This window comes from Lampris incognitus, chromosome 8 (genome assembly GCF_029633865.1).
Source record: "Lampris incognitus isolate fLamInc1 chromosome 8, fLamInc1.hap2, whole genome shotgun sequence".
Taxonomy (NCBI): Eukaryota; Metazoa; Chordata; class Actinopteri; order Lampriformes; family Lampridae; genus Lampris; species Lampris incognitus.
The window spans coordinates 45,372,765-45,398,735 of NC_079218.1; the positions used below are offsets into that span (position 1 = coordinate 45,372,765).

A 25,971-nucleotide genomic window follows, 5' to 3' on the forward strand; every position below is an offset into this window, starting at 1 on the left:
AACTATACAAGTTACTATAGAAGTTACAGCAGAATTTGGAGATTAATTTGGCATTGTCAGTGATGACACCATTAATATTTAGCTGATGAATGTAATTATTTTATGAATGATATTTTTCCAGCCTAAAGAAGTATGCAGAATTTTTCTCTCCTTCCTCTAGCCATCTCTTCTTGGATCTGACAAAGGCTCCCTCTGCCTTCCGTCGATAAATGCCATCCAACTTATTCTGAAGGTCCATCAGGTTCAGCTTATCCTCCTCTGAGATGTCGTCAGGGGGCCTTTGATAAAATGAAGAGATTTTAGTAACCACCTCTTCTTCCTCTGCCCTTCTAGATTCGGCAATAAAACTCCCTTATCGTCTTAAAAATGTACCTATCTCAAACTTAAATAGCTCCCAGTTAGTGCCATAGGATGTATCCATTTTTGCCTTATTCCAGAACTGGGTAATTAATTTACTGATCTCTGTTATAACTACTTCATGTTCTAACAATGAATTGTTTAGTTTCCAGTAGGAAGATCTATCTAGTGTATTATGGGGTACAGATAATTGGATGTTGATATGAATTGCTCTATGGTCAGCGAGGGGTGTGGTAAGGATATTGGCTGTAACATTATCTTTATCAATTGAATTGGAAATTAACCAGAAATCGATGCGAGATTGTCTAGATCCTGTTCTGTTGCTCCAAGTGGAACATCTATCCTTAGGATTTTTTTCCCTCTCCATTCATTCATCCATCCATCTATCCATTAACCAAGCCGCTTATCCCAGTTGGGGTCACGTGATGTTGGAGCCGATCCCAGCAGTCATTGGGCAGCAGGCGGGGAGACACCCTGGACAGGGCGCCAGTCCATACATTAACAAGATCAAATTCCTCCATAAATAGTTTGAAGCTTGTGTTAAAAGAAGAGGGCTCCCCTGGAGGCAATCTGTCAAACGTATTATTCAAAGTTATGTTAAAATCCTATTAAAAGAGAAGAGTTGGGGTACTTGGAAAACTAAAAGAGAATTTTGTTTTCTGCGGAGTCAAATAATCTATCGCTCTCAGTTTTGGCGTTATAGCCACAGATTCACGTAGTACGTAATAGGCTCTATGCGCGGCAGTCTGACGTATTTCCGGTGAAATCTCAGCCCTTTTGACAACTTCCGCCGAGCGTAGCGCTGTACGTTATTATAGGAAAGCTAGACATATCGTAGCTATAAAATCACAAACTACGCCAGTTTACTACTTTTTGTCTAGTTTTATTAGCGTCTTTGTTTTAGGTTTGTGTTATCTTATGCCGTGAGCTCAAAACGTGTAAAAACTAACATAAAGACGAGAGGATAGGAGCACCAGCCATTACTGCTGTGTCCCACTGTGTACAGCTTCGGCTAGGTCAGTGGTTCTCAACCTTTTTGGGGTCCTGGACCCCCTGCGTATTTGTGATCTACCCTGAGGACCCCTCCACCTGATCTTGGGGGAGGGGGGTTGCAATTTGATAGAAACAGTAGAAACTGCATTTTAAATTGCATTATAGCATTTATTCACTCTTTGGGGCAAAAATAAGAGCTTTCAGTTGTAACTTGGATATAGTTAACAAAACAGAATTCTTATGCAGTAACTTTCAGATATATGTAACAAAACAGAATATGTATTCAGTAACTTTCAGATATAGTTAACAAAACAGAATTCTTATGCAGTAACTTTCAGATATATGTAACAAAACAGAATATGTATTCAGTAACTTTCAGATATATGTAACAAAACAGAATATGTATTCAGTAACTTTCAGATATATGTAACAAAACAGAATATGTGTTCAGTAACTTTCAGATATATGTACCAAAACAGAATATGTATTCAGTAACTTTCAGATATGTGTAACAACAGAATTTTTATGCAGTAACTTTTAACAATGCAAACGGGAGCGAGATCTCTTATTAAAATACAATAAATTACACTTGTGAAACAGATGTAATTAGAGAAAAAAGTCCTGTTACCCTTTATAGTTTAGGTAGATAAAGGTCTCAGTCACATTTGAGTAAAATAATCCTATTTCTATAAATGTGATAGGATCTTTTTTTTAAAGATATTTCATTTTCACTGACCCCTTGCAATTACACCACGGAGCAGTAGGGGTCTGCGGACCCCCGGTTGAGAAACCCTGGTCTAGGTTCAACTCTGTTCTCAGTTTTCTCCTTTCCCAAAGACAAAGAGCTGCAGAAGAGGTGGGTAACTAATATCCGACGGGACAACTTTACCCATTACCAATCACACAAGAGTTTGCCGCCGACTCTTTCACAGTACAGACCTGACTGAGCCTCCAACTACAGCCGGACATCGGTGTCTCAAAAACGGGGCGTCCATGTGACGTGGCGGTGTATTCCGTTGCCTGCCAACACGGGGATCGCTGGTTCGAATCCCAGCATTACCTCCGGCTTGGTCTGGTGTCCCTACAGACACAATTGGCCGTGTCTGCTGGTGGGAAGCTGGATGTGGGTATGTGTCCCGGTCGCTGCACTAGCACCTCCTCTGGTCGGTTGGGGGGGAACTGGGGGGGAGTAGCGTGATCCTTCCACGTGCTACGTCTGGATGTACTATAATACATCCATGGCTCCGCCCCCCTGGTCAAACTCCTCACTGTCAGGTGAAAGGAAGCGGCTGGTGACTCCACATGTATCGGAGGAGACGTGGTAGTCTGCATCCCTACCCGGGTCGGCAGGGGGGGGGGGGCAGAGATCGGGACGGCTCGTAAGAGTGGGGTAATTGGCCAAGTACAATTGGGGAGGGGGAAAAAGGAGCACGGGGGGGGTGGAGCTGTCACTGCGTTGCCTTTTTATTTTTATCCCTTTAATTGTTTTCTCAACCATACTTTCTAAACACACACAAGAAAATTAAAACGCTGCATTCTATCCAGAGCCCATTAGTACATTTTCTAACCAATCCCCATCAAGCCCCACCTCCAGTGTCAAGTTACGGGTCACGTCTATAGGGTAACCCCTAGATTTGGGAAACTCTCTCCCACTCTCATACATGTGCACTTGGCTTGACATTTGCAGATGACGGAGAGTTAAAATAAAGTAAGCGTGAGGTTCAGGTTGAGATTAGGTTTTGGGTTAGCTGTCGGTTAGGTTAAGGTTAGGTTAAGGTAAGCGCTGGGTTAAGGTTAGGGTTAGGTTGAGGTAGAGGTGAAGTTAGTGCAAGAGTTTCACAAATTCACAGATCTAGGGTTACCACCTAGACACAAACCATGTTGTAGGAATCCATTTTGATTTTAGGATCATTTTACCTTCAGCATACTGAGGGGGAGAGCAGAAGCCAAAAAGTAGCCTAAATATGTCTGTGTTTACAGCAGGAACTTTGTAGGTAAGGGATATGAAAAATGACACTGTTTCTGTCTGTAGAGACCCTAAAGAGAAGTAAAATGGCAAAAGATTTTAAAAATGACCAAAACTCTTTAAGTGTAGGAATTTTTTAAAAACATGTTCAACCAGGTGCTTAATATGTCATTTGAAGGTAATTGTGGGTTATGATGAAGAGAGATGATATCATCATGGTGTTTGAAGTTTCTGTACTTTATTCATAAAAGTCTATATAAACATTTCGTATTGATAAAGGTCTTTTAGTTGCATTCATATCACAAAACATTATGTGAAAACATGCCATATTTTAACAGTGTTGTCATGTAAGGGCCCGTTCCATTTTTAAAAAAGTGATGAGTCACGGCGATGACTTCCTGTTGAATTGCAATCATCATTTAGGGAAATGATTGCATAGCCACGACATCTGTTTCTCTTTTGTCGCCATGGACATCCACATGTTTTATGGGAGAGGAAAGGGTAGAGGAGAAGGAGGTAGCCCTATGTTCCCTCAACCCTGCGGGTTAGCTATCACATAGGTTAGCTATCGGTTAAAGTTAGGTTAAGGTAAGAGTTGGGTTAAGGTTAGGGTTAGGGTTAGGTCGAGGTTCGGGTTAAGTCAGGTTAAGGTAGTTTAAGTAACGTTTAGGTAAGTCCAATAAGATAGGGTTGAGGGAACATAGGGCTGAGGGAACATAGACACGCTCATAGGAGAGGAGAGGTTAGCTGCAGTGCCAGAGAACCCTGGAGTATGAGGATCTCAGTGATGACAATGATCCAGATTACATTCTCCAGGATCCAGGTTCAAAAGTTGTCTATTTTGATAACTTCTTTATGAGTGTTAAGCTTTTGCAGGCCACTGTGGGCGTGAAATATTTGGGCTCGGTTAGAGGGAAACGTACCACCGAAGCACAGCTCTACTGAAAAAGAGCTGGCTCAGGAAGGTTGTGGAGCCTTTGACTATGTGTCTATGTGATGGAATAGTAGCAGTGAATTGGCATGATAACAAGTGTGTGACCCTTATCAGCAGCACTTGTGGTCTTCAGCCTCTCAGTACAGTGCAGCGATACAACAAAGAAGAGAAGAGAAAGGTTCCAGTGCCTTGTCCAGCAATCATCAAGGAATACAATGAGAATATGGGGGGAATTGACTTGTCAGATATGCTCATCCATCTGTACAAGTAGTCACGCCGATGGTACCTACCGCTGTTCTGCTACATCTTTGATCTTTCAATCGCCAACCGATGGCTCACTTACAAGAAAGGCTGTCTGGCACTGCAAGAAAAGCCTGTGCCTCTCCATATATTCAGAAGATCAGTTGGTGACACCCTACAAGCAATCGACAAGGCCCCTGCCAGAGTTGGCCGCCCAGTGTCCTCCCCGTTACCTGCAAAAGTTCCACAAAAGTATAAAAGAGATGCAGCTCCTACCGCCGATGTGCGTTACAACAACATTGGTCATTGGCCCACCTTTGGCTCAAAGTGTGGCCATTGCAATCTTTGTCCAAAAGGGGTTTCCAGATGGAGGGGCTGTAAATGTGATATCTTTCTGTGCCTGAACAACAAAAACAGTGCTTTGGTGTGTACCATCATCGGAAATAGAGACATTTCCTGCGGTGCAATTCCACCCATGGTATAATTCCCGAGAGTGACTCATCTGCCAGAATAAATCAGTTATTTCTCTATAATGATAGACTTAAAATGAAACAAAAGATGAGTTTTTAAAAAAGCATGAATAATTAGTTTATGTTTTTAGCCAATCAAAGGCTCTATAATGATGCCGTTTGTTTGGTTGAATCTCGTTAACAGGTTCACCACATTATATCTTATTATAGAAGCCTTCCTCGTTACTCGCCTGTGATATGATTACAGTGAGTTCCAGAAGACCCTGATTCATATGGAGATGTGTTATTTTGAGTACATGAGTCAAACTCACAGCCACTGTGATGCAGTTTAGTATTGACTGGGTTCTACTCAGTTGCTTTTCTGTAATTATCTGTTATTGACTACTCAGCCGACTGGTTGATTGTCTATAATTTTTTAAGTGAAGGTCATAATTTCAAATGATGTGTCAGAATTTGTTATTTGGTCTGGGTGGCGTAGCGGTCTATTCCGTTGCCTACCGACGCGGGGCTCGCCGGTTCGAATCCCAGTGTTAACCTCCGGCTTGGTCGGGCGTCCCTACAGACACAATTGGCCGTGTCTGCGGGTGGGAAGCCGGATGTGGGTATGTGTCCTGGTCGCCGCACTAAAGCCTCCTCTGGTTGGTCGGGGTGCCTGTTCGGGGGGGGCTGGGGGGAATAGCGCTACCCTCCCACGCGCTACGTCCCCCTGGTGAAACTCCTCACTGTCAGGTGAAAAGAAGCGGCTGGCGACTCCACATGTATGGGAGGAGGCATGTGGTAGTCAGCAGCCCTCCCTGGATCAGCAGAGGGGGTGGAGCAGCGACCGGACGGCTCAGAAGGGTGGGGTAATTGGCCAAGTACAATTGGGAAGAAAATACAGACACGCCAATTGAATCATTCGTTATCTCGAGAAAACGAGCTTTGTTATCTCAAGATTAGGAACAGTCAATTCCTGATGTCAAAATAACAATGTTAAAAAATACCATTGTAAGCACGGATATTCTCAGCTCCCGTATATAAGTTTCTGCACTTTCTTTTAACACTTATGTCTGTCCACACTTACACTATCAGCGAAGTGTGCGTGTGCATGTGTGTGGTAGTGGCGGTGGTGGTGGTGGTGGTGGGGGGGGGGTCAGCCATCAGCGCTAACCCGTGTCACTGCTTTTTGCTCACGGCTGAACAGGCGTTTCCATCTGAACAACCCGGAAAAGAACGCAGACGGCGTCGCCCTTTAATCTGAACTTATGACTCTTATTTTTATGTGTTACGGTGTATTCCTCTAGAATTGTTATGTTCTCAAACTCCTACATAAATGAACCTTCTTGCTCTTAAAGGCGAATACCCATGACTTTATTCATTCAGATGCGCTGCACTTTAATGAAACGGCTGAATTAGTATTTCTGCATACAGTTAGCGTTACTAACGGCACACTGCTCGAACATTGAGAATCGCATACGAGACCAACATGACATGCTAAATAGTAATAATAGCCAATTGCAATATACTAAAAAGCAATTTATATATTCTTTTTGGGCTGGCAAAAAAATCTGTCTGGCCATTCAATTTTTTCACCTACCAGCCACCTTGGCAGGTAAGCCAAAAAGGTGATTTTTGGACCCTCTGCTTGTGGGTCTTCATTTAGCTTTTTTTTTTCGAAAACCCTTCTGGAAAGAAGGACAAAGAATTGGTAAATGAGATAACAGTAGCCTTGGTTTTGATCTTTGCGTTTGAGATATATAGATCCTGTACATGGGCGTTGCTCTGTGAGCTCTCTCCATCATGCAGTGCAACATTTTGCAGCGCCGCACAGCGCTTTACTGCACGTTTGGAATCGCTCAAGGCGCGCCTTCTAAAGCCGACCTCGGATAAAAGATATGGAACAAGATGGGCCTCCAGGTCTGTGTGAAGCCCGGGGCTTTCCTGCACAGTCAGGCTGAGCAAGGCACCAGGGGACACAGATGCTCAGAGGGGAGAAGGCCCCTCGCCTTGAGGTGCTGCCAAGGGTGGCAGAGGAAAGTATTTGGCCTTTTATCTGCCTTGGTGCACAAGTGTGGATCAGGATGGCGGCGAGATATTTGATCTTGCAGATTTTTTTTAACCAGACATAGAGGCCCGCACACACACACACACACACGCACACCTAGTACCCAAAACACACTTTCACAAGTTTATTGGCATTTCTCAATACTCTAAAATGAAGTTACGAAGCGAGGAAAGGTTATGTCCCTGTTGGAAGTATTTGTTCAGATTCATTTTCATCCCACTCAGCCCAGCTGTGTGTGTGTGTGTGTGTGTGCGTGTGTGTGTGCATGTGTACACACGTGCCCGTGTTTGAAGTTGGTAGATTTACATGAGTTGGACTGCGCAGTGAATCTGGCCCACACAAGTGTGCTCGCTCTCACATTCTGGGGCTAATTGAATTAGCGCCTTGGCTAGCGCCGTGTTCATTAAGCATTAAGATAATGTTGTGTTGTTTACACACTGCTCATGTGCGCAATTACACAGACAGACTCCATTTTGGGTGTTGAACTTGCACACACGGACACAGAAGAGCCTGCCGCCCCTCGCCGTCACCCAGACCCTGTCGCCGTTATCTGAGCAGAATTTCCCTTTTTCTCTTTCCTCTCTCCTTCCCCAAATCTCTCTTTCTGTCCTTTCTCGACTGTCTTCCACAGAGCACCTTTAAGTTCAAGTCGGAGAGCGACATTCACCTGGCCGAGCACCACAAACAAGTGCTGTACGACGGCAAGCTGGCGAGCTCCATATCCTTCACTTACAACGCCAAGGCCACCGACGCCCAGCTCTGCCTGGAGTCGTCCCCCAGGGAAAACCCGTCCATCTTCGTCCATTCACCACACGCACTCATGCTTCAGGTTGGTCCCGCTTCACTTCTCCAGGTGGATGAGTGAACGTTTGTCACCCAATAAGTCTTGTCTGGTTTAAAGAACATTCGCGGGGCGTCCGGGTGGCGTGGCGGTCTATCCCGTTGCCTACCGACGTGAGGATCTCCGGTTCGAATCCCCGTGTCGCCCCCGGCTTGGCTGGGCGTCCCTACAGACACAATTGGCCGTGTCTGCGGGTGGGAAGCCGGATGTGGGTGTGTGTCCTGGTCTCTGCACTAGCACCTCCTCTGGTCGGTCGGGGGCGCCTGTTCAGGGGAGAGGGGGAACTCGGGGGCAATAGCGTGATCCTCCCACGCGCTACGTCCCCCCGGCGAAACTCCTCGATGTCAGGTGAAAAGAAGCGGCTGGCGACTCCACGTGTCGGAGGAGGCATGTGGTAGTCTGCAGCCCTCCCCGGATCGGCAGAGGGGGTGGAGCAACGACCGGGACGGCTTGGAAGAGTGGGGTAATTGGCCAAGTACAATTGGGGAGAAAAAGGGGGGGGAAAATCCCCCCCCCCAAAAAAATGTTTTGTTTTTTTTTACCCTGTTTGGTGTACTGCAGAGGTGAGGTTAATCCCACCAGGACAGTTTAGTTGTCAGTCTAAAGGAAGTTGTTACTCTCAGAAAAAAAAAAGAAAAAGTGAATAAAAAACAAAAATCGCTTATGATAAATTGATCTTTAAAGTTTTTGTTGTAGCCAGTCCTTGCAATCTGTTAGTCAAGGTCTTCTGCGAGTGTATGGCTGGCTGCACAGTTAAATATGATGATACAACAGTTAGCTCCAACCAAGTCATTTGATTGGACAAGAGGCTGATATTCAATGAGTGCTGATAGTCGGTATAACAGCACTGGGACTTGTATCTATATGTATCACTCCGCCGCACAGGTGTTCTATTAATAACCGTTAATTAGGCTACATTAACGGCCGTTATCAATATCAGCAGGAAACGATGGAGCTCATCGGAATCACACGGGCCACCCAAGCGACTGTCAGTGTCAGCAGACTCTTATTTCACTGGCTGCACAATAAATGGAAACACCCTGGTTAATGTACAATGATACAAAGTAGCCAGCCAGCGGTAACGTGTAGACCGATACAAAGTAGCAAGCTGTGCAGGAAAATGTTTGCGTTCAGGTTGCCTGGCAACGGTCCAAGTTCAAGAGCGCAGTTGTGGAACTATTTGCCGGCGGCGCTAAATAAATGATTAAATAAACAAGCAAATCATAATCTGTTGTCGCTTATTACTGCTAACTAATAAATGGCGATTGTAGAACTGTTGTATAAAAGCAATGTCACACGAGAGGGAGCGCTGAGACAGAGCGCTTTTGTAGGCAGAAGTTTCTGATGTGTCAGCTTATTTCTCTGGGTTGTCGGTTAGCTAAAAACATGATTCAGACCGGCTAACTTCAGCTGTGTTGAACCGCTCATAAAGCATCTATTTTACAGTGTCGGTGTGACGCGTCCAGTCAGGGTTGTGATGTATATATGATGTGTAACATTATCTACTCAGCTGAAAACATGCAGTCAATGCGAGACCTGCCTCCAATTGCAGACTTGTATCTTGTTAGATTCCAGTATTTCTTTACTAGAGCGTGAGTGTCAGTAATAGGACCCAGTTTCCCCCGGGGATGAATAAAATATTCTGATTCTGCTCACAGCGAAGTCACACAGCAGTTGTGACTCACACCTATGACACAGTGTCATGTTGATTACAGACTCTTTTCAAATCATTCATTATGCCTAATGTCAAAAAGGACATCATTTTCCAGAACATTCAATGTTACATAGTTCCAGTCTTGTGTCCTGCTACCATAATATTCTTTTCTTTGGGTTTTTTTTTGCCCCCCCCCCTTTTCATCCCATTTGTATCTGGCCAATTACCCCACTCTTCTGAGCTGTTCCAGTCACTGCCCCATCCCCTCTGCTGATCTGGGGAGGGCTGCAGACTACCACATGTCTCCTCCGATACAAGAACACATACTTGTTTTGAAGTATGTGTACTACACATACTTGTATGCACACCAGCCGCTTTCCACCTGTCAGTGAGGAGTTTCACCGGGGGGGAAGTAGCGTGTGAGAGGATCAGACTGTTCCCCCAGTTCCCTCTCCCCTTCCGAACAGGCGCCCTGACCGACCAGAGGAGGCGCTAGTGCGTCGACCAGGACATATTCCCAAATCCGGCTTCCCGCCCGCAGAAACGGCCAATTGTGTCTGTAGGGACCAAGCCGGCGGTAATACCGGGATTCGATCCGGCGATCCCCGTGTTGGAAGGCAACGGAATAGACCGCCACGCTACCGGACGCCCTTATAATATTCATTTTTAAATTATCCACTGAAAATTAAATGTTTTCCTTTGTGTTAAATTGTTCTTTTATTCATGTTCTTTTTCTTTTTTGTTCATTTTCTTTTCATTTTTATTATTTTGATTCATTTATTTGTATATTTTTTATTTATATTTTCTATATTTTGTTATTTGTATTTTTTACATTACTTTTACATAACATTTTTATTTCGGTTTATTGACTCAAAAAAGTGGCTAAAGTTCATGTCGCTTCTACTGCAGCTGAACACGGGCCGTGTTTCTCGGTATCCTCTATCCACTACAGTAGCTGTACACGTGGTACCCCGGGGTTCGCCGATACGCGTGTTCACAGGCCGACAAGAAGACGACTTGAACTTGTGTTACTTACAGCACTGGACACTGGTAGCACCCATACGCTTCATTTTCGTTCCGCTGTCTGTGATGGTTGAAATGGTCACGATGTTGAGACAAGATGAAGTGAGCGGCGTTAAAAAGATGTTTCCCTTTCTCAGACCATCAAACCAAATAATTGTGATTAAGTATAGCGGTTATAATTAGGGCGGGCTAATACACAGACCAGTCAGCGCTGAGGTTCCTGTGAGTCTCCACATGCGTCACTTCCCCGCTTGGAAGCCGTCAGCTGGCAGGTGAAAGGAAGCTGTCGGGTGGCTCCAGCCGGTGTTAGAGAAGGCATGTGGGAATCTGTGCCCTTCCTAACCACCACAGCGGTCCATCCCTAAGAGCACATTTTAAAGTGGAGAAATCTCACTCACCCCCCCCCCCTCCCAAAACTCAGACCCGCTGCTCCAGTTGACAGCGAGTGCCAGTCTTTTAGGGAGGTGACAGTTGTGCCTTTTTGTGTGTGTGGATATGTCTGCGTGTGTCTCTTTGTGACAGACTAACAGCCCGTCTCTCTCTCGCTCGCTCTCTCTATCGCTGTCTCTGTCTCTTTCTCTCTTTGTCTCTGTCGCTCTCTCGCTCTGTCAGTCTCCCTCTCACTTTCTCTCTCTCTTTGTCTCTGTCTGTCTCTGCGTCTCTCTCTGTCGCTCTCTTGCTCTGTCTCTCTCTCTGTCTCTCTCTCTGTCTCTCTCTCTGTCTGTCTCTGTGTCTCTCTCGCTGTCTGTCTCTGTGTCTCTCTCTCTCGCTCTCTTGCTCTGTCTCTCTCTCTGTCTCTCTGTCTGTCTCTGTCTCTCTCTCTGTCTCTCTGTCTGTCTCTGTCTCTCTCTCTCTGTCTCTCTCTCTCTCTCTCTCTCTCGCTCTCTCTCTGTCTCTCTCTGTCTCTCTCGCTGTCTGTCTCTGTGTCACTCTTGCTGTCTCTCTCTCTGTCTCTCTCGCTGTCTGTCTCTGTGTCTCTCTCGCTGTCTGTCTGTGTCTCTCTCGCTGTCTGTCTGTGTCTCTGTGTCTCTCTCTCTCGCTCTCTTGCTCTGTCTCTCTCTCTGTCTCTCTCTGTCGCTCTCTTGCTCTGTCTCTCTGTCTCTCTCTCTGTCTCTCTCGCTGTCTGTCTCTGTGTCTCTCTTGCTGTCAGCCTGTGTCTCTGTGTCTCTCTCTCTCGCTCTCTTGCTCTGTCTCTCTCTCTGTCTCTCTCTGTCGCTCTCTTGCTCTGTCTCTCTCTGTCTCTCTCTCTGTCTCTCTCTGTCTCTCTCGCTGTCTGTCTCTGTGTCTCTCTTGCTGTCTGTCTGTGTCTCTGTGTCTCTCTCTGTCTCTGTCTCTGTCGCTCTCTTGCTCTGTCTCTCTCTCTCTGTCTCTGTCTCTCTCACTGTCTGTCTCTGTGTCTCTGTGTCTCTCTCTCGCTCTCTTGCTCTCTCTCTGTCTCTCTCTCTGTCTCTGTGTCTCTGTGTCTCTCTCTGTCACTCTCTTGCTCTGTCTCTCTCTCTCTGTCTCTCTCTCTGTCTCTGTCTCTCACTCTGTCTCTGTCTCTCTCTCTCGCTCTCTGTCTCTGTCTCTCTCTAAAAGCTAGGATAATGATCGACTTCAATTATTACAGAGAAATGAAAGATGTCCAGCACTTCAGTGTTATCTGGGCTCATGGGGATGTGTTGTGCTCAGTAGAGGACAACCAACTTGTTTTTTTTTCTGGAGAATTGATGTGATTTACTTTTATTTTTAAATATGTATTTATTTGCTTGTGATTTGAATATGATTGTATTTTTAAGAAAAATAAAAGTTACTTTTTTTTTAAATCCCCCCCACCCCCCACTCCTCAGGACGTGAAGGCCATAGTGACCCACTCCATCCACAGTGCCATCCACTCCATAGGAGGCATCCAGGTCCTTTTCCCCCTCTTCTCCCAGCTGGACTACAGGCAGCTGAACGACAGCACCGTGGACACAACAGTCTGGTGAGCAGGACGCCGAGGCAGATGGAGGGAGGGGACGGAGAGCGGCAGTCGGGGGAGAAAAGATCAAGAGGAAAGAGGTTACCCAAGGAGAGGGAGGAGACGAGGATAGGGGCCCGAGTGAGAATGATGAAAGACAGATTGAAGAAGATCGTGGAAAGTAATATAGAGGAAAGGAAGGAAGGAAGAGGAAGGGATGGATAAATAGAAGATCAGGCATGCAGAGAAAAGATGACAGAAGGGAAATATGTGCCAGACGGCCATCCGGCAGTTGCGACTATATCCCAAAACCGACAGAAGAATAAATGTCAGATTTTCATGTTGCACAGCAGTGTGTAATCGTGTGTGTGTGTTACAGTGCTACTCTGCTGGCGTTCTTGGTGGAGCTGTTGAAGAGCTCGGTGGCCATGCAGGAGCAGATGCTCGGAGGGAAGGGATTCCTGGTGATCGGATATCTGTTAGAGAAGGTGAGAACTTATGTCCTTCTCTCCTCGCACGCTCCCTACCCATGTTTGGTTTTGTTTTTTATTTTCATTTTTATTTTTGCAGAAAAAAATAGCTGGGCTCTGCATGTGATATGTGATGTTCATACATGGTATATTTATACATATATTGGTAAACGGTGGATAAATGATGTACTTCTACCACTCCTGCTGGCACTGGTGGTACTGCAGTACTGCTGCTGACACTACTACAACTACTACTATGACCAGTGTTACTACTTTTACTGTTTGTGCTACTGCTAATACAGCAATTACTTCTACTCTCACTGTACTACTACAAATGTTACTACCATTACTGCTATTAATGATGAAAATACAAGAGCGTCCGGGTGGTGTAGCGGTCTATTCTGTTGCCTACCAACACGGGGATCGCCGGTTCGAGTCCCCGTGTTGCCTCCGGCTTGGTCGGGCGTCCCTACAGACACAATTGGCCGTGTCTGCAGGTGGGAAACCAGACGTGTGGGTTTGTCCTGGTCGCTGCACCAGCGCCTCCTCTGGTCGGTCGGGGGCGCATGTTCTGCAGGGGGGGGGGGGACTGGGGGGGGGATAGCGTGATCCCCGGATCGGCAGAGGGGGGGTGGAGCAGCGACCGGGACGGCTCGGAAGAGTGGGGGTAATTGGCCAAGTACAATTGGGGAGAAAAAGGGGGGGAGAAATCAAAAATGAAAACACAACCCTGACATTTCATAAGGGCAAAAGGGATCATGTCAACACAACATCTGAGTCATATGACCGCCCGCGTCCAGCAAGTTGTGCGTAATAACTCTTGTCATTCTTCCCAGTCTTCACGGGTTCACATCACCAGGGCGGTGCTGGAGCAATTCCTGTCCTTCGCCAAGTACCTGGACGGTTTGCCACACGGAGCACCGCTTCTCAAACAGCTCTGCGACCATGTCCTCTTCAACGCGGCCATCTGGATACACACCCCAGCCAAGGTTGAGTGTGTGTGTGTGTGTGTGTGTGTGTTTGTGTGTGTTTGTGTGCATCTCTGAGTATGCTTTTTTTTTTCTATGCCCTTGCTAAAAAAAAAAAAAGGAAGGATATGGTTGCAATAATACAGCAGAAAGTATTTGTCAGAGCCGTGGAGAGAGGTGAGTTAAGTTCAGAGCTTATGAAGGACTGTTGGGCATGAATTAAAGAGGGGCGGAAGAGCGGGAGGAAGAAACGCCGCGGTATTTCATTTCCCGCACGCTGTTTCCGGGCGCGTGTGCGAACGTTAAGAGCCTTGCCCGCAGGGAAGGACAACTGGGGCGGGAATAAGGAACACAGAGCCGGGAGGAGCAGACGTACGACCTCCCAGGAGCCGGTGCCCTTTACGGCATGTTAATAACGGGAGCTAGCGGGGGAGCAGAGGAGGAGTCGGCGCGTCACGCGGGGAAGGCACGGAGCGCTCGGTGACGGGGAAACAAAGTGACATTTGGAAAAACCACGGGGCAGGCGAGCGGTGCGTTGTCTCGAGGTTCCTCCTCCTCCCCCCCCCCCCCGCCCCCCCGTCGCTTCCCCCCGCCATTCCCGCGGGGGGCCCGTCAGCCGTTACCGCCGTTGCTTTCAGCGCTTCGTGGCTTCCTGTCTCGTCACCCTTGACCCCGGAATGTGATTGGCTCCTGGGCGCGGCGGCGCTGGCCTCCGGGGCGCGCTGAGCTCTCCGTGGGAGAAACACGACCTGGCAGCTGCTGCAGCACAGCAGCCCGGGAAGAAAGTCAGGATTCCAGCTCTCATCTTAGAGCGCGAACCAGAAACGGTTCGGGTGGCGGGTGACCTTGAAATAAATGAAATGAGCTTGGCTGCGGCACGATCTAATTGTGTCTTTGCATTGAAAGAAGTGTGTACTTAATATTGATCGAACGGCATATAACGGCAGTACAGAAAGGGTAATGCTGAGGAGAAGAAGATATAATAAGGACGGGCTGAGAACAAGTGTGTTGTGCTTCGTGGCCGGCAGTCCAGAATAACATCTTTTATTCATTTAGTCTTCTGTTTTCTTACACCATCCTGTCTCCCGCTGTGAGTTTCCAAGGTCTCCTTCGCCATGTGCAGTCTGCTTCACAGTAAACCATCACCAGCTCTGTTATCGCCATGAATGCTAAGTTTCTGTCCCCCCCCCCCCTCCCTTTTTCTCCCCAGTTGTGCTTGGCCAATTACCCCCCCCCCCTTCCGAGCTGCACCCCGAGGGCTGCAGACTACCACATGCCTCCTCCGATACATGTGGAGTCACCAGCCGCTTCTTTTCACCTGACGGTGAGGAGTTTCACCGGGGGGAGGTAGCGCGTGGGAGGATCACGCTATTCCCCCCAGCTCCCTCTCCCCCCCCCCTGAACAGGCGCCCCCTGAACAGGCGCAGAGGAGGCGCCAGTGCAGCGACCAGGACACGCACCCACATCCGGCCTCCCACCCGCAGTCACGGCCAATTGCGTCTGTAGGGACGCCCGACCGAGCCGGAGGTAAGACGGGGATTCGAACCGGCGATCCCCGTGTTGGAAGGCAACGGAATAGACCGCCACGCCACCCGGACGCCCCTAAGCCGCATCTGAATCACAAGTCCTCCATATTCTTCTCTCCTTTTCACAGAAGATATTGCTCCTCCGTCCCTCCCCGTGGCGCTCTTGTCGTACCAAACCTTCATTTGACGAGGCCGCGGGTGGAGGAGCCTAACGGGCCCTGACTGTACCGCGTTAATGGTTGCCTGTGATGTTGGCGAGCTAAGAAGTCCTACTTACCCTACCGGTGCGTTCGTTTTTAAAATCGCTTTGGATGAGGGGTATCATCTCAACGCTGTGAATATAAATCTAATGTAATGAAGGCCATTTAATCCAGCCGGTGCCCGATCCAATCCAGATGAGCTGTGATGTTTTGCCGCCAGGAGCGCCGCACCTCGCTAATCCCAGCTACTTATATAGAGTTACCTCATTAAGGCTGGTCCTCGGTGTCGCGGTCGCCCGTAATGAGCTCGGAGATTTGTGAGCGTGCAGCAGAGTTTAACACGGGTGCAGGGAATGTCGGAGCCGTGGGTCGGAGGAATGCCGGGAGAAAAAGGAAAAAACACCGGGGAAAAGTAACAGAGGGAAGGACGGAGAGAGACCAAGGGATGGAGGGAGCCGTTTCAATGGAGGGGAGCTTCCTCAGGTGAGGCTCGACGGCTTTGAGCAGCGGAGCAACAGGAACACGGCTGCTTTGCTAGTGGGAGGTTTTCTTTTCTTCTTTTTTTCTGGAATTTTTTTCTCCCCAATTGTATCCCGCCGTCTTCCCGAGCCGTGCCGGTCGCTGCTCCACCCCCCTCTGCCCATCCGGGGAGGGCTGCGGACTACCACATGCCTCCTCCCGTACATGTGGAGTCGCCAGCCGCTTCTTTTCACCTGACAGTGAGGAGTTTCGCCGGGGGGGACATGGCACGTGGGAGGATCACGCTATTCCCCCCCCCGAGCAGGCGCCCTGACCAACCAGAGGAGGCGCTAGTGCAGCGACGACGATATGTACCCACATCCCGCTTCCCATCCACAGACACAGCCGATTGTGTCTGTAGGGACGCCCGACCAAGCCGGAGGTAACACGGGGATTCGAACCGGCGATCCCCGTGTTGGTAGGCAACGGAATAGACCGCCACGCCACCCGGATGCCCTAGTGGGAGGTTTTCCGCGCTCCCTCGGCAGCTTCCTATTTCCCAGTAAAACCCTCTTTTTTGTTTGAACACCCAGCAAACCTGCACAGTTGACGTGATGTTTCCCCGACAGCTGTCTCACGGTTGTTGTTTTTTCCCCGTCTCCATGTGTGTGTCTGTGTGTGTGTGTGTGTGTGTGTGCGCGCGTTCGTCCGCGTGTACACAGGTCCAGCTGTCCCTCTACACGTACCTGTCGTCGGAGTTCATCGGCACCGCCACCATCTACACCACCATCCGCCGTGTGGGCACCGTCCTGCAGCTGATGCACACGCTCAAGTACTACTACTGGGCCAGCAACCCTCTGGAGTGCAGCGGCATCGCCCCCAAAGGCCTGGGTATGTACTGCACGCAGGGAGACGAGCGCGCTCGCTCGCTCGCCGGGAGGACGCAAACATAGAAGCGTGCACACACTGTAAACCTTAAGAGGTCTAGAGAGAGAGAGAGAGAGAGGAAAAACAAGCAAGGTGAAGGGGAGAGGGAAGTAAAAGGGAGTGATGAGTGGATCCTAATGGACAGCAGGGGAGACATAAGAAGACGTCAGTCCCAACCTTTCATCTATAGCCAACTAGAATGTCCTTCCACCGCTTCGTCTTATTGTGTGCGTGTCCTTGTGTATGTGTGTGTGAAACTCTTCCTCTGTACTCTCTCTGTCCTCTTCCATTCATTCTATATCATGTTTTGTTGGCTCTCTGTCATGGGGTTGATGGTGTCGTTGTGTTTCACTCGTTCCTGGCGGCCTTTTTAAAATGTTGATCGTCGGGGTGAATGCAGGAATGTGTCCAGAAAACTATCACCGTGTACTCGGATTTCTTGATGTGTTTTTTTTATTATTATTTATTTATTATTATTATTATTTTCTCCCCCTTTTTCTCCCCAATTGTACTTGGTCAACTCTTCCGAGCCGTCCCGGTCGCTGCTCCACCCCCTCTGCCGATCCGGGGAGGGCTGCAGACTACCACATGCCTCCTCCGGTACATGTGGAGTCGCCAGCCGCTTCTTTTCACCTGACGGTGAGGGGTTTCGCCAGGGGGGATGCAGCGCGTGGGAGGATCACGCCCGCTTCCCCCTCCCTCCCCGATCAGGTGCCCCGACTGACCAGAGGAGGCGCTAGTGCAGCGGCCAGGACACACACCCACATCCGGCTCCCCACCCGCAGACACGGCCAATTGTGTCTGCAGGGACGCCCGACCAAGCCGGAGGTAACACGGGGATTCGAACCGGCGAGCCCCGTGTTGGTAGGCAACAGAATAGAGCGCTACGCCACCCCCAGACATCCATTGATGTGTTTTGAAGGCCTACTAATCTTGAATGCCTCATTCACCATGTAGTTGTCCTTAACAATACACAATCGCTAAACTTGTAGTATTCAGAGCAGTTCCCCTAAATATTCTGATTGCAAGTGCGGCCGTGAATAATTCATGAGTTGATTTGTCGTTACAGTTTACTTGTATTGTCACCTGAAGCAGGTAACAAATGTTGCAATAATGTATACATGTATATCGTTTGGAAAGATACAACATCTTCAAAAGACTAGCTGCAGACAGGCGGGCCCACAGAAATGGCTGGGCCCGTGAAAAGGGCCAGTGAATGTCCCCCCCCCACACACACACACACACACACACCTGACGTGGCATCGCGATGCAGTAACTAGCTAGTGTGGCGATGGCCAATTTATGTTGTTATAAATACTAAGAAATGTGTTTCCGGCTGACGGCACGGTGGCGCAGTGGTTAGCACGATCGCCTCACAGCAAGAAGGTCCTGGGTTCGAGACCCGGGGTAGTCCAACCTTGCGGGTCGTCCCGGGTCGTCCTCTGTGTGGAGTTTGCATGTTCTCCCCGTGTCTGCGTAGGTTTCTTCCGGTTTCCTCCCACGGTCCAGAGAATCAGCAATACTAAATAGTCCCTAGATGTGAATGTGTGTGTGTGTTTGTTTGTGTGGGGGCCCTGTGATGGCCTGGCGGCCTGTCCAGGGTGTCTCCCCGCCTGCCGCCCAGTGACTGCAGGGATAGACTCCAGCATCCCTGTGACCCTGAGGAAGGATAAGCGGTTTGGATAATGGATGGAGGGATGGATGTTTCCGGCTGTCAGTCTGTTTTCTCTCACCTTCACACACCCACCAGGCCTGTCAACCAGTGTTATGGCTCTGATTTACCCCCTTTCAGAAAGACTGCCCCCTTATGTTCCTTTATGATGAGTCACACAAGTCCGTATGGCAACTGATACCAGCAGGTAAAGAGCAGGAAGAAGTTAGACCTCCACTTCATCAGCCTACCCAGGCCTTTGCACCGTTATGTCTGTGTTTATTATATATTCGCACATATACCTGTGAAAAACCATCGCCTCTCATCATCTCAAGGATCCGACCACAGCTCTTGACCACAGCCTGATAATCACTCACCGTGGTAACCGTGAGTTGGTGAAAGCCGGGTGACCATTTGTTTTTGTTTTGTTTTTTGCCTTTTTTCCTGGGGGTTTGTGAGTTTTTGTTGGTGAGTAACTGAACTTAACTGCAATTGGGAATACTTCCTTGTTTCGAGTTTTGTTTGTTGGATAACCGGGAATTCCCGGAGTGGATTATTTTTGTTGCGTGAACAGAAGTGAAGTATGTTTACTTTATAAACTGAACTGAATTATATGGAACTAATTTTCTTCCCTTTTTGCTCTAATATCCATCCATCCATTATCCGAACCGCTTATCCCGCTCTCAGGGTCGCGGGGCTGCTGGCGCCTATCCCAGCAGTCATTGGACAGCAGGCGGGGAGACACCCTGGACAGGCCGCCAGGCCATCTAATATAACCTTTGAAAACTGATGGCGCGGTTGAGCTTATTTAAACTGAGTGTTTTGTTTGCCCGCATTGCAGTTAATTATAAATTCATTCGTGTTGTGAAAAAATAACCAGGGGTCATGTGTATTCTTAGTGGGGTTTGACATTGATTCGGACTGGTTCAAACTTGGTCATACTGCTACGCTAGCTAGCTAGCTAGCTAGCCAGCTGCTCCCACAGTGTGTGGCTATTACTGCCGTGCAAAATCAGGTCTGAAAAATGGAAAGAGTAAAAAAAAAAAAAAATGACGTAAGGACACAATCAGTGGACATTAAATCCCAGTGTATCGGGATGGTTAATAATGTCCTTAAAGTCCATCTGTTTAGCCAGTTCACAACCCGTGTCAAGTATTTCCATTATCATATCTTATATTTAGGATGAACATGATTATTGCTGGCCTCCGTAGCCCCCTGTAGTGCCCCCCCCCTTATGGTTGGCCCTGGCTGAAGATGGTAGTGTACAGTATCTTCTGTAAACGAATCAGTAATATATTCGTCTTCTGTTATTTAAATGAGTACATTCTGGAAACACTGCCTATAGTAAATCAGATGCATTTTAAAATTGATTATGACTTGCCCACAATGCAAAGAACAATTTGAGTTTGATTTCGGCATTGAGACAACAAAGAAATGGATCGACTGATTCTTTCTGCTTAGCTGCAAACATCATCATCATCATCATCATTAGCGGTCACTCGAAGCTAGTATGACTGTCCTCTCCGCTGGGTTGTCTAGTTGTGGGTCTTCAGATGGCTGTAGAGGTCTATCTTTGATCCACATACTTTGGTGCAGGTTGGACAGGGGTAGGTGGCGGTGGTTGGTGGTGGTGGTTGAGCGTTTTCCTCTCTCTCCTTGTGGTGCTGTCGTTTTTTTCTGGCACTGGATGCTTTCCGTCTCACATACATGTCCAGGTTGAATGTTAACACAAACAGTCCGGTGTGACTAAGAGTGACATAGGAACTCCCCCTATACAGGCCCTTCGTCATTGTGGAGTGTGTCCCTATACTCTTCTCACCAAGATTCGAAGCGAACCGAGAACCGAGAACCGACCATCACCCAGAGTCCATAGAAATGTTGTTATACTCATAACTCTCGTTTTTTTGGGGGGGGGTAGTTTCCCCCCCTTTTTCTCCCCAATTGTACTTGGCCAATTACCCTATTTTCCGAGCCATCCCGGTCGCTGCCCCTCCCCCCCGATCCGGGGAGGGCTGCAGACTACCACATGCATCCTCCGATACACGTGGAGTCGCCAGCCGCTTCCTTTCACCTGACAGTGAGGAGTTTCACCAGGGGGACGTAGCATGTGCGAGGATCATGCTGTTCCCCCTCCCCCCTGAACAGGCGCCCTGACCGACCAGAGGAGGCGCTAGTGCAGTGACCCAGGACACACACCCGCATCCGGCTTCCCACCCGCAGACGCGGCCAATTGTATCTGCGGGGGCGCCCGACCAAGCCGGAGGCAACATGGGGATTCGAACCGGCGAGCCCCGTGTTGGAAGGCAACGGAATAGACCGCCACGCCACGCCACGCCACGCGGACGCCGCCAACTCTCATTTTTCCTGTGAGAAACAACCTCTCAGTACATTCCTCATGTTTGTAAAAGCACATCGAATTTATATCATTTTACGCAATTACAATATTACAGCAGGCAGAACCGACACAAACGTCAAAACGTGTGAGCTGTCAACACGTGTGTCAGACCGGTCGGACCGGTCAGACCGGTCAGACGGGTCAGACCGGTCAGACGGGTCAGACCGGTCAGACGGGTCAGACGGGTCAGACCGGTCAGACCGGTCAGACCGGCAGCCGGCGTGGATGTGCAGAGACATCAGTGTTACAGTAATCACTTCTAGCCACGGAGCAAGGCTTGAGAAAGGCATTTGGTTTAATCAACCCCCCCCCCCCTCTCTCTCTCTGTGCCCAAAACTTGCAGCCAGCTATCAGTACGCATCCCACGTTGCCGTGACAACAGACCGGTTTGATTGACGGATCAAAGGGAGCTCTTGGAATTCCTGATCAAACCGCCGTCTGGCCTTCTTTCCATTTGTCGAAGGGGCGGCTTGGCCACCGGCGCTGAGCTCCGTGTGGAGCTGCGGGTAATGGCGGCGATCAGCCCGAGCCACGCGAGCCAAGGACTACGTGACGGTTCGAGTGCCTGCTTTGTGTCGACGCGACGTACCGCGTTATAATTGCCAGATCGCTTAAAGAGAGAGAACCTGTGTCACAGCCACCGACAACACACGACACGAAGGTGTTTGGGCGGTCGGGAGGAATCCTTCTCCGTCTGGCATGTGGCCGACTTACATCCGGCATTTCCTGTTGGCTCTCCGGGCAACGTTTAGGACGGTGTGTGCGTATGCAAAGAGCAAACAGCCGCGTCCAGACTGCTGCATGCTGGTAAACGGGATCTCTCGGTCTTTATCCAGCAGAAATAAACAGTTCGTTTCTTTTGCCAGGCGATATAATCAAAGTTACCTAAAGGGGGCGTCTCAGGGGATTGTGGACTTGACTCAAGCCCTCAGTAAACAAGACTCTTTAGTAGAGAAGTGGCATGACCCACTTGCACGCGCTTACCTAATACATGCGTGCACGTGCACAGACAGACATGCACGCACAACCACACACATCTGACTGGAAGCTCAGTGACGTGCAAGAGAGCGTGAGGGGCGGGGAGCGCCACCGTCCCTGCAGCGTGGAACAACATGACGAGACCGGGTGATATATCTGTAAGAGACTGTCAGAGCTGAGTATCGTCTGTGGGTGGGTGTGTGTGCTGACACACACACACACATCAGGACATTTCGGTTTTCTTTTATTTATTTATTTATTTATTTTTTCTCCAAACGTGTCGTTGTTGTGCAGAGTGTCTGGATGAGTCGTGTATGGATGGTGTGTGTTGAACCCTAAAATACGTATTCATTCATTCATTCGTTCATTCATTCATTCATTCATTCATTCATTCATTCATTCATTCATTTATAGAAGTATTGTTTTACTGTTTTCAATGGGACACCGGGCAATTGCTGGGATCAAACCTGGGACATCACAGTTCCAGGACAGTGTGTGTAAGCACAAAACTGCCACACATGCCCCCCCCACCCCCCACCCCCGCTCTCTGTCACGCACACACACACACACACACACACACACACATATCTACTACTACTGCTTTCGGCTGTTCCCATTAGGGGGCGCCACAGCGGATCATCCGTTTCCATCTCTTCCTGTCCTCTGCATCTTCCTCTGTCACACCAGCCACCTGCATGTCCTCCCTCACCACATCCATACACCTCCTCTTTGGCCTCCCTCTTCTCCTCTTCCCTGGCAGCTCCATATTCAGCATCCTTCTCCCAATATACCCAGCATCTCTCCTCCACACATGTCCAAGCCATCTCAATCTTGTCTCTCTTGCTTTGTCTCCAAACCGTCCAACCTGAGCTGTCCCTCTAATATACTCGTTCCTAATCCTGTCCTTCTTCATCACTCCCAATTAAAATCTTAGCATCTTCAACTCTGCCACCTCCACCTCCACCTCCACCTCCTGTCTTTTCGTCAGTGCCACTGTCTCCAAACCATACAACATAGCTGGTCTCACTACCATCTTGTAAACCTCCCCTTTAGCTCTTGCTGGTCCCCTTCTGTCGCAAATCACTCCTGACACTCTCCTCCACCCACTCCACCCTGCCTGCACTCTCTTCTTCACCTCTCTCCGGCACTCCCCGTATTTGACCATTATATATTTGATATGAATCAAAGTCAGCCCAGCGTGACGGAGATGGAGAGGGAAGGTCCATGTCTTCAAACAAGCCCCACCGTCCTCCCCTCCTCCGCACTCCCCCAACTTTCGCTCTGCTTGACTGAGCTTGCTAAGCAGACACGACTCAAATATCGGTTTGGAGTATTACGACCATCCTCGTCCTCCCTCTCTAAAAATCGGAGTGCGACTTTAACAAGCTCTCTTTGGACTACGACGTGTACTATTAAATGAAGGATGTCCTGCAGGTTATATTGTGTATGAATTATGTTTGTTTATACCATCTGTAGATTTGTTGTTGTTGTTTAGGAAGATGGCGGGCGAGTCTGAAAAGCACATCAGGGAGGGCGTCCGGATAGTGTAGCGGTCTATGCCGTTGGCCTACCAACACGGGGATCGCCGGTTCGAATCCCCGTGTTACCTCCGGCTTGGTCGGGCATCTCTACAGACACACTTGGGTGGGAAACCGCATGTGGGTATGTGTCCCGGTCGCCGCGCTAACGCCTCCTCTGGTCGGTCGGGGCGCCTGTTCAAGGGGGCGGGGGGAGTGTGATCCTCCCACGTGCTACGTCCCCCCGGCAAAACTCCTCACCTTCAGGTGAAAAGAAGCAGCTGGCGACTCCGCATGTGCCGAAGGAGGCATGTGGTAGTCTGCAGCCCTCTCCGGATCGGCAGAGGGGGTGGAGCAGTGACCTCAGAAGACTGGGGTAATTGGCCGGATACAATTGGGGGGGTGGGGGGGGCACATCAGGGTTGTCAGATGGACGGGTACTTGGGAGTAGTTGGCTATATTGAGGATTACATTGATGCTGATGCTGCTCCGTGAGTCTGATGCTTGTCGATACCTTCATCAGTACCGAAGTCCTGGACTTTTGGACTCTTGAGTGTATCTGACGTCAACAGAACTCCAGAAAGCCATGAAGCACAACCGCGTCAATAGAAATGTCACACATCCACTCATAGAGTTGCTTTTCTTTCAAAAAATAAACAAATAAAATGATTGCAAAAGGACTCGCTCTATCTTCGGAGACGAAATTGCAGTCCTTGAAGGTATGCTGTCTAGGTTTAGATTCAAAGCTGAGCGTCGGTATGAAAAAATAAAAAGTGACATTAGAGACAGAAACATGACGTCTTAATAAAACACGGGGATCTCGGTGACTCTCCAAGAGGCGTCGAAAATCCAATCTCGCAGTAAACCACCGTTATTGTGTCACCCGCTAAAAGGCTGCCAGATATTTCAAACCGATTCAAAGCTGTGTGTGTGTGTGTGCGTGTGCTTGTGTGTGTGTGTGTGTGTGTGTGTGTGTGTGTGTGTGCGTGTGTGTGCGTGTGTGTGCGTGTCCGTCCGCAGATGGACCACGGCCGTCTCAAAAAGAGATCATCTCGCTCAGAGCCTTCATGCTGCTCTTCCTCAAACAGCTCATCTTAAAGGTACTGTACGCTGACTTCTTATCATTGCCGTCGTCCTGGTAATATAGCAGGAATAGGCTCTTTGGATAAACTAAATCCCCTTTTCTCTTCTCGAGGGTTGTCTCTTAACCACCCCGGGGAGAGCAGGCCTAATCTGAAATGCTGTGTAGGGAGAATTGCATTATGGATCTGCACTCCAGAAGAGCACAGTGGCCTTTATCTGTGGGACTCCTTGTGTGTGTGTGTGTGTGTGTGTGTGTGTGTGTGTGTGTGTGTGTGTGTGTGTGTGTGTGTGTGTGTGTGTGGAGGAGGTGTGCCTACTCCCTGTGAGGCATTAACTAGAGACAGAATTAATGGGAGTCAGCAGAGGTTAATAAGATGTAACAACAATAGCGGACCACAGAACATCGTGTAGAGACGTTGTTCCGGTGTTTTCCAGGACCGGGGGTGTGAAGGAGGACGAGTTACAGAGCATCCTGAACTACCTACTGACCATGCACGAGGTAAAACACTCACTCCTGGCTTACCTGTGCACTCTGTGTGTGTGTGTGTGTGTGTGTGTGTGTGTGTGTGTGTGTGTGTGTGGTTAGAGAGCCAGTGGGTATAGAGAGAGAAAGGATTGTGAGAGAGAGAAAAGAGAGAGAGAGCCAGTGGGGTGTAGAGAGAGAAAGAGTGAAAAATGTGTTGTGAGAGAGAGAGAAAAGGGAGAGCGAGAGCAAGAGAGTGGGTATAGACAGGGAAAAGAGACAGAGAGAGTGGGCATAGAGAGAGAAAGAGTGAAAAGGATTGTGAGAGCGAAAGAGAAAAGAGAGAGAGAGGGCCCGTGGGTATAGCGAGAGAAAAGAGAGAGAGAGGGAGAGAGAGAGAGAGAGAGTTGGCATAGAGAGAGAAAGAGTGAAAATGGATTGTGAGAGAGAGAAATGAGCGATGGAGCAATAGAGAGAGAGTGAGAGAAATGGAGTAGGTATAGAGAGAAAGAGTGAAAATGGATTGTGTGTGTGTGTGTGTGAGAGAGAGAGAGAGAGAGAGAGAGAGAGAGAGAGAGAGAGAGAGAGAGAGAGAGAGAGAGAGAGAGAGAGAATTGGAGTGGGTATCAAGAGAAAGAGAGTGAAATGGATTGAGAGAGAGAGAGAGAGAGAGAGAGAGAGAGAGAGAGAGAGAGAGAGAGAGAGAGAGAGAGAGAGAGAGAGAGAGAGAGAGAGAGAGAATTGGAGTGGGTATCGAGAGAAAGAGAGTGAAATGGATTGAGAGAGAGAGAGAGAGAGAGAGAGGAGAGAGAGAGAGAGAGAGAGAGAGAGAGAGAGAGAGAGAGAGAGAGAGAGAGAGAGAGAGAGAGAGGA

General features: G+C 48.7%; 1 protein-coding gene across 1 annotated transcript in view; it reads left to right on the top strand.

Moving 5' to 3' along the window:
* nbeaa (neurobeachin a) overlaps positions 1 to 25,971 on the top strand; it is a 134,350-nt gene that overhangs the window by 55,812 nt on the left and 52,567 nt on the right. Inside the window, exons 9-15 of the mRNA XM_056284328.1 lie at positions 7,636 to 7,833; positions 12,352 to 12,485; positions 12,841 to 12,949; positions 13,768 to 13,920; positions 16,807 to 16,975; positions 24,573 to 24,657; positions 25,071 to 25,169. Of these exons, the coding sequence (XP_056140303.1) occupies positions 7,636 to 7,833; positions 12,352 to 12,485; positions 12,841 to 12,949; positions 13,768 to 13,920; positions 16,807 to 16,975; positions 24,573 to 24,657; positions 25,071 to 25,169 (947 nt within the window). The remainder of the gene's footprint in view (positions 1 to 7,635; positions 7,834 to 12,351; positions 12,486 to 12,840; positions 12,950 to 13,767; positions 13,921 to 16,806; positions 16,976 to 24,572; positions 24,658 to 25,070; positions 25,170 to 25,971) is intronic.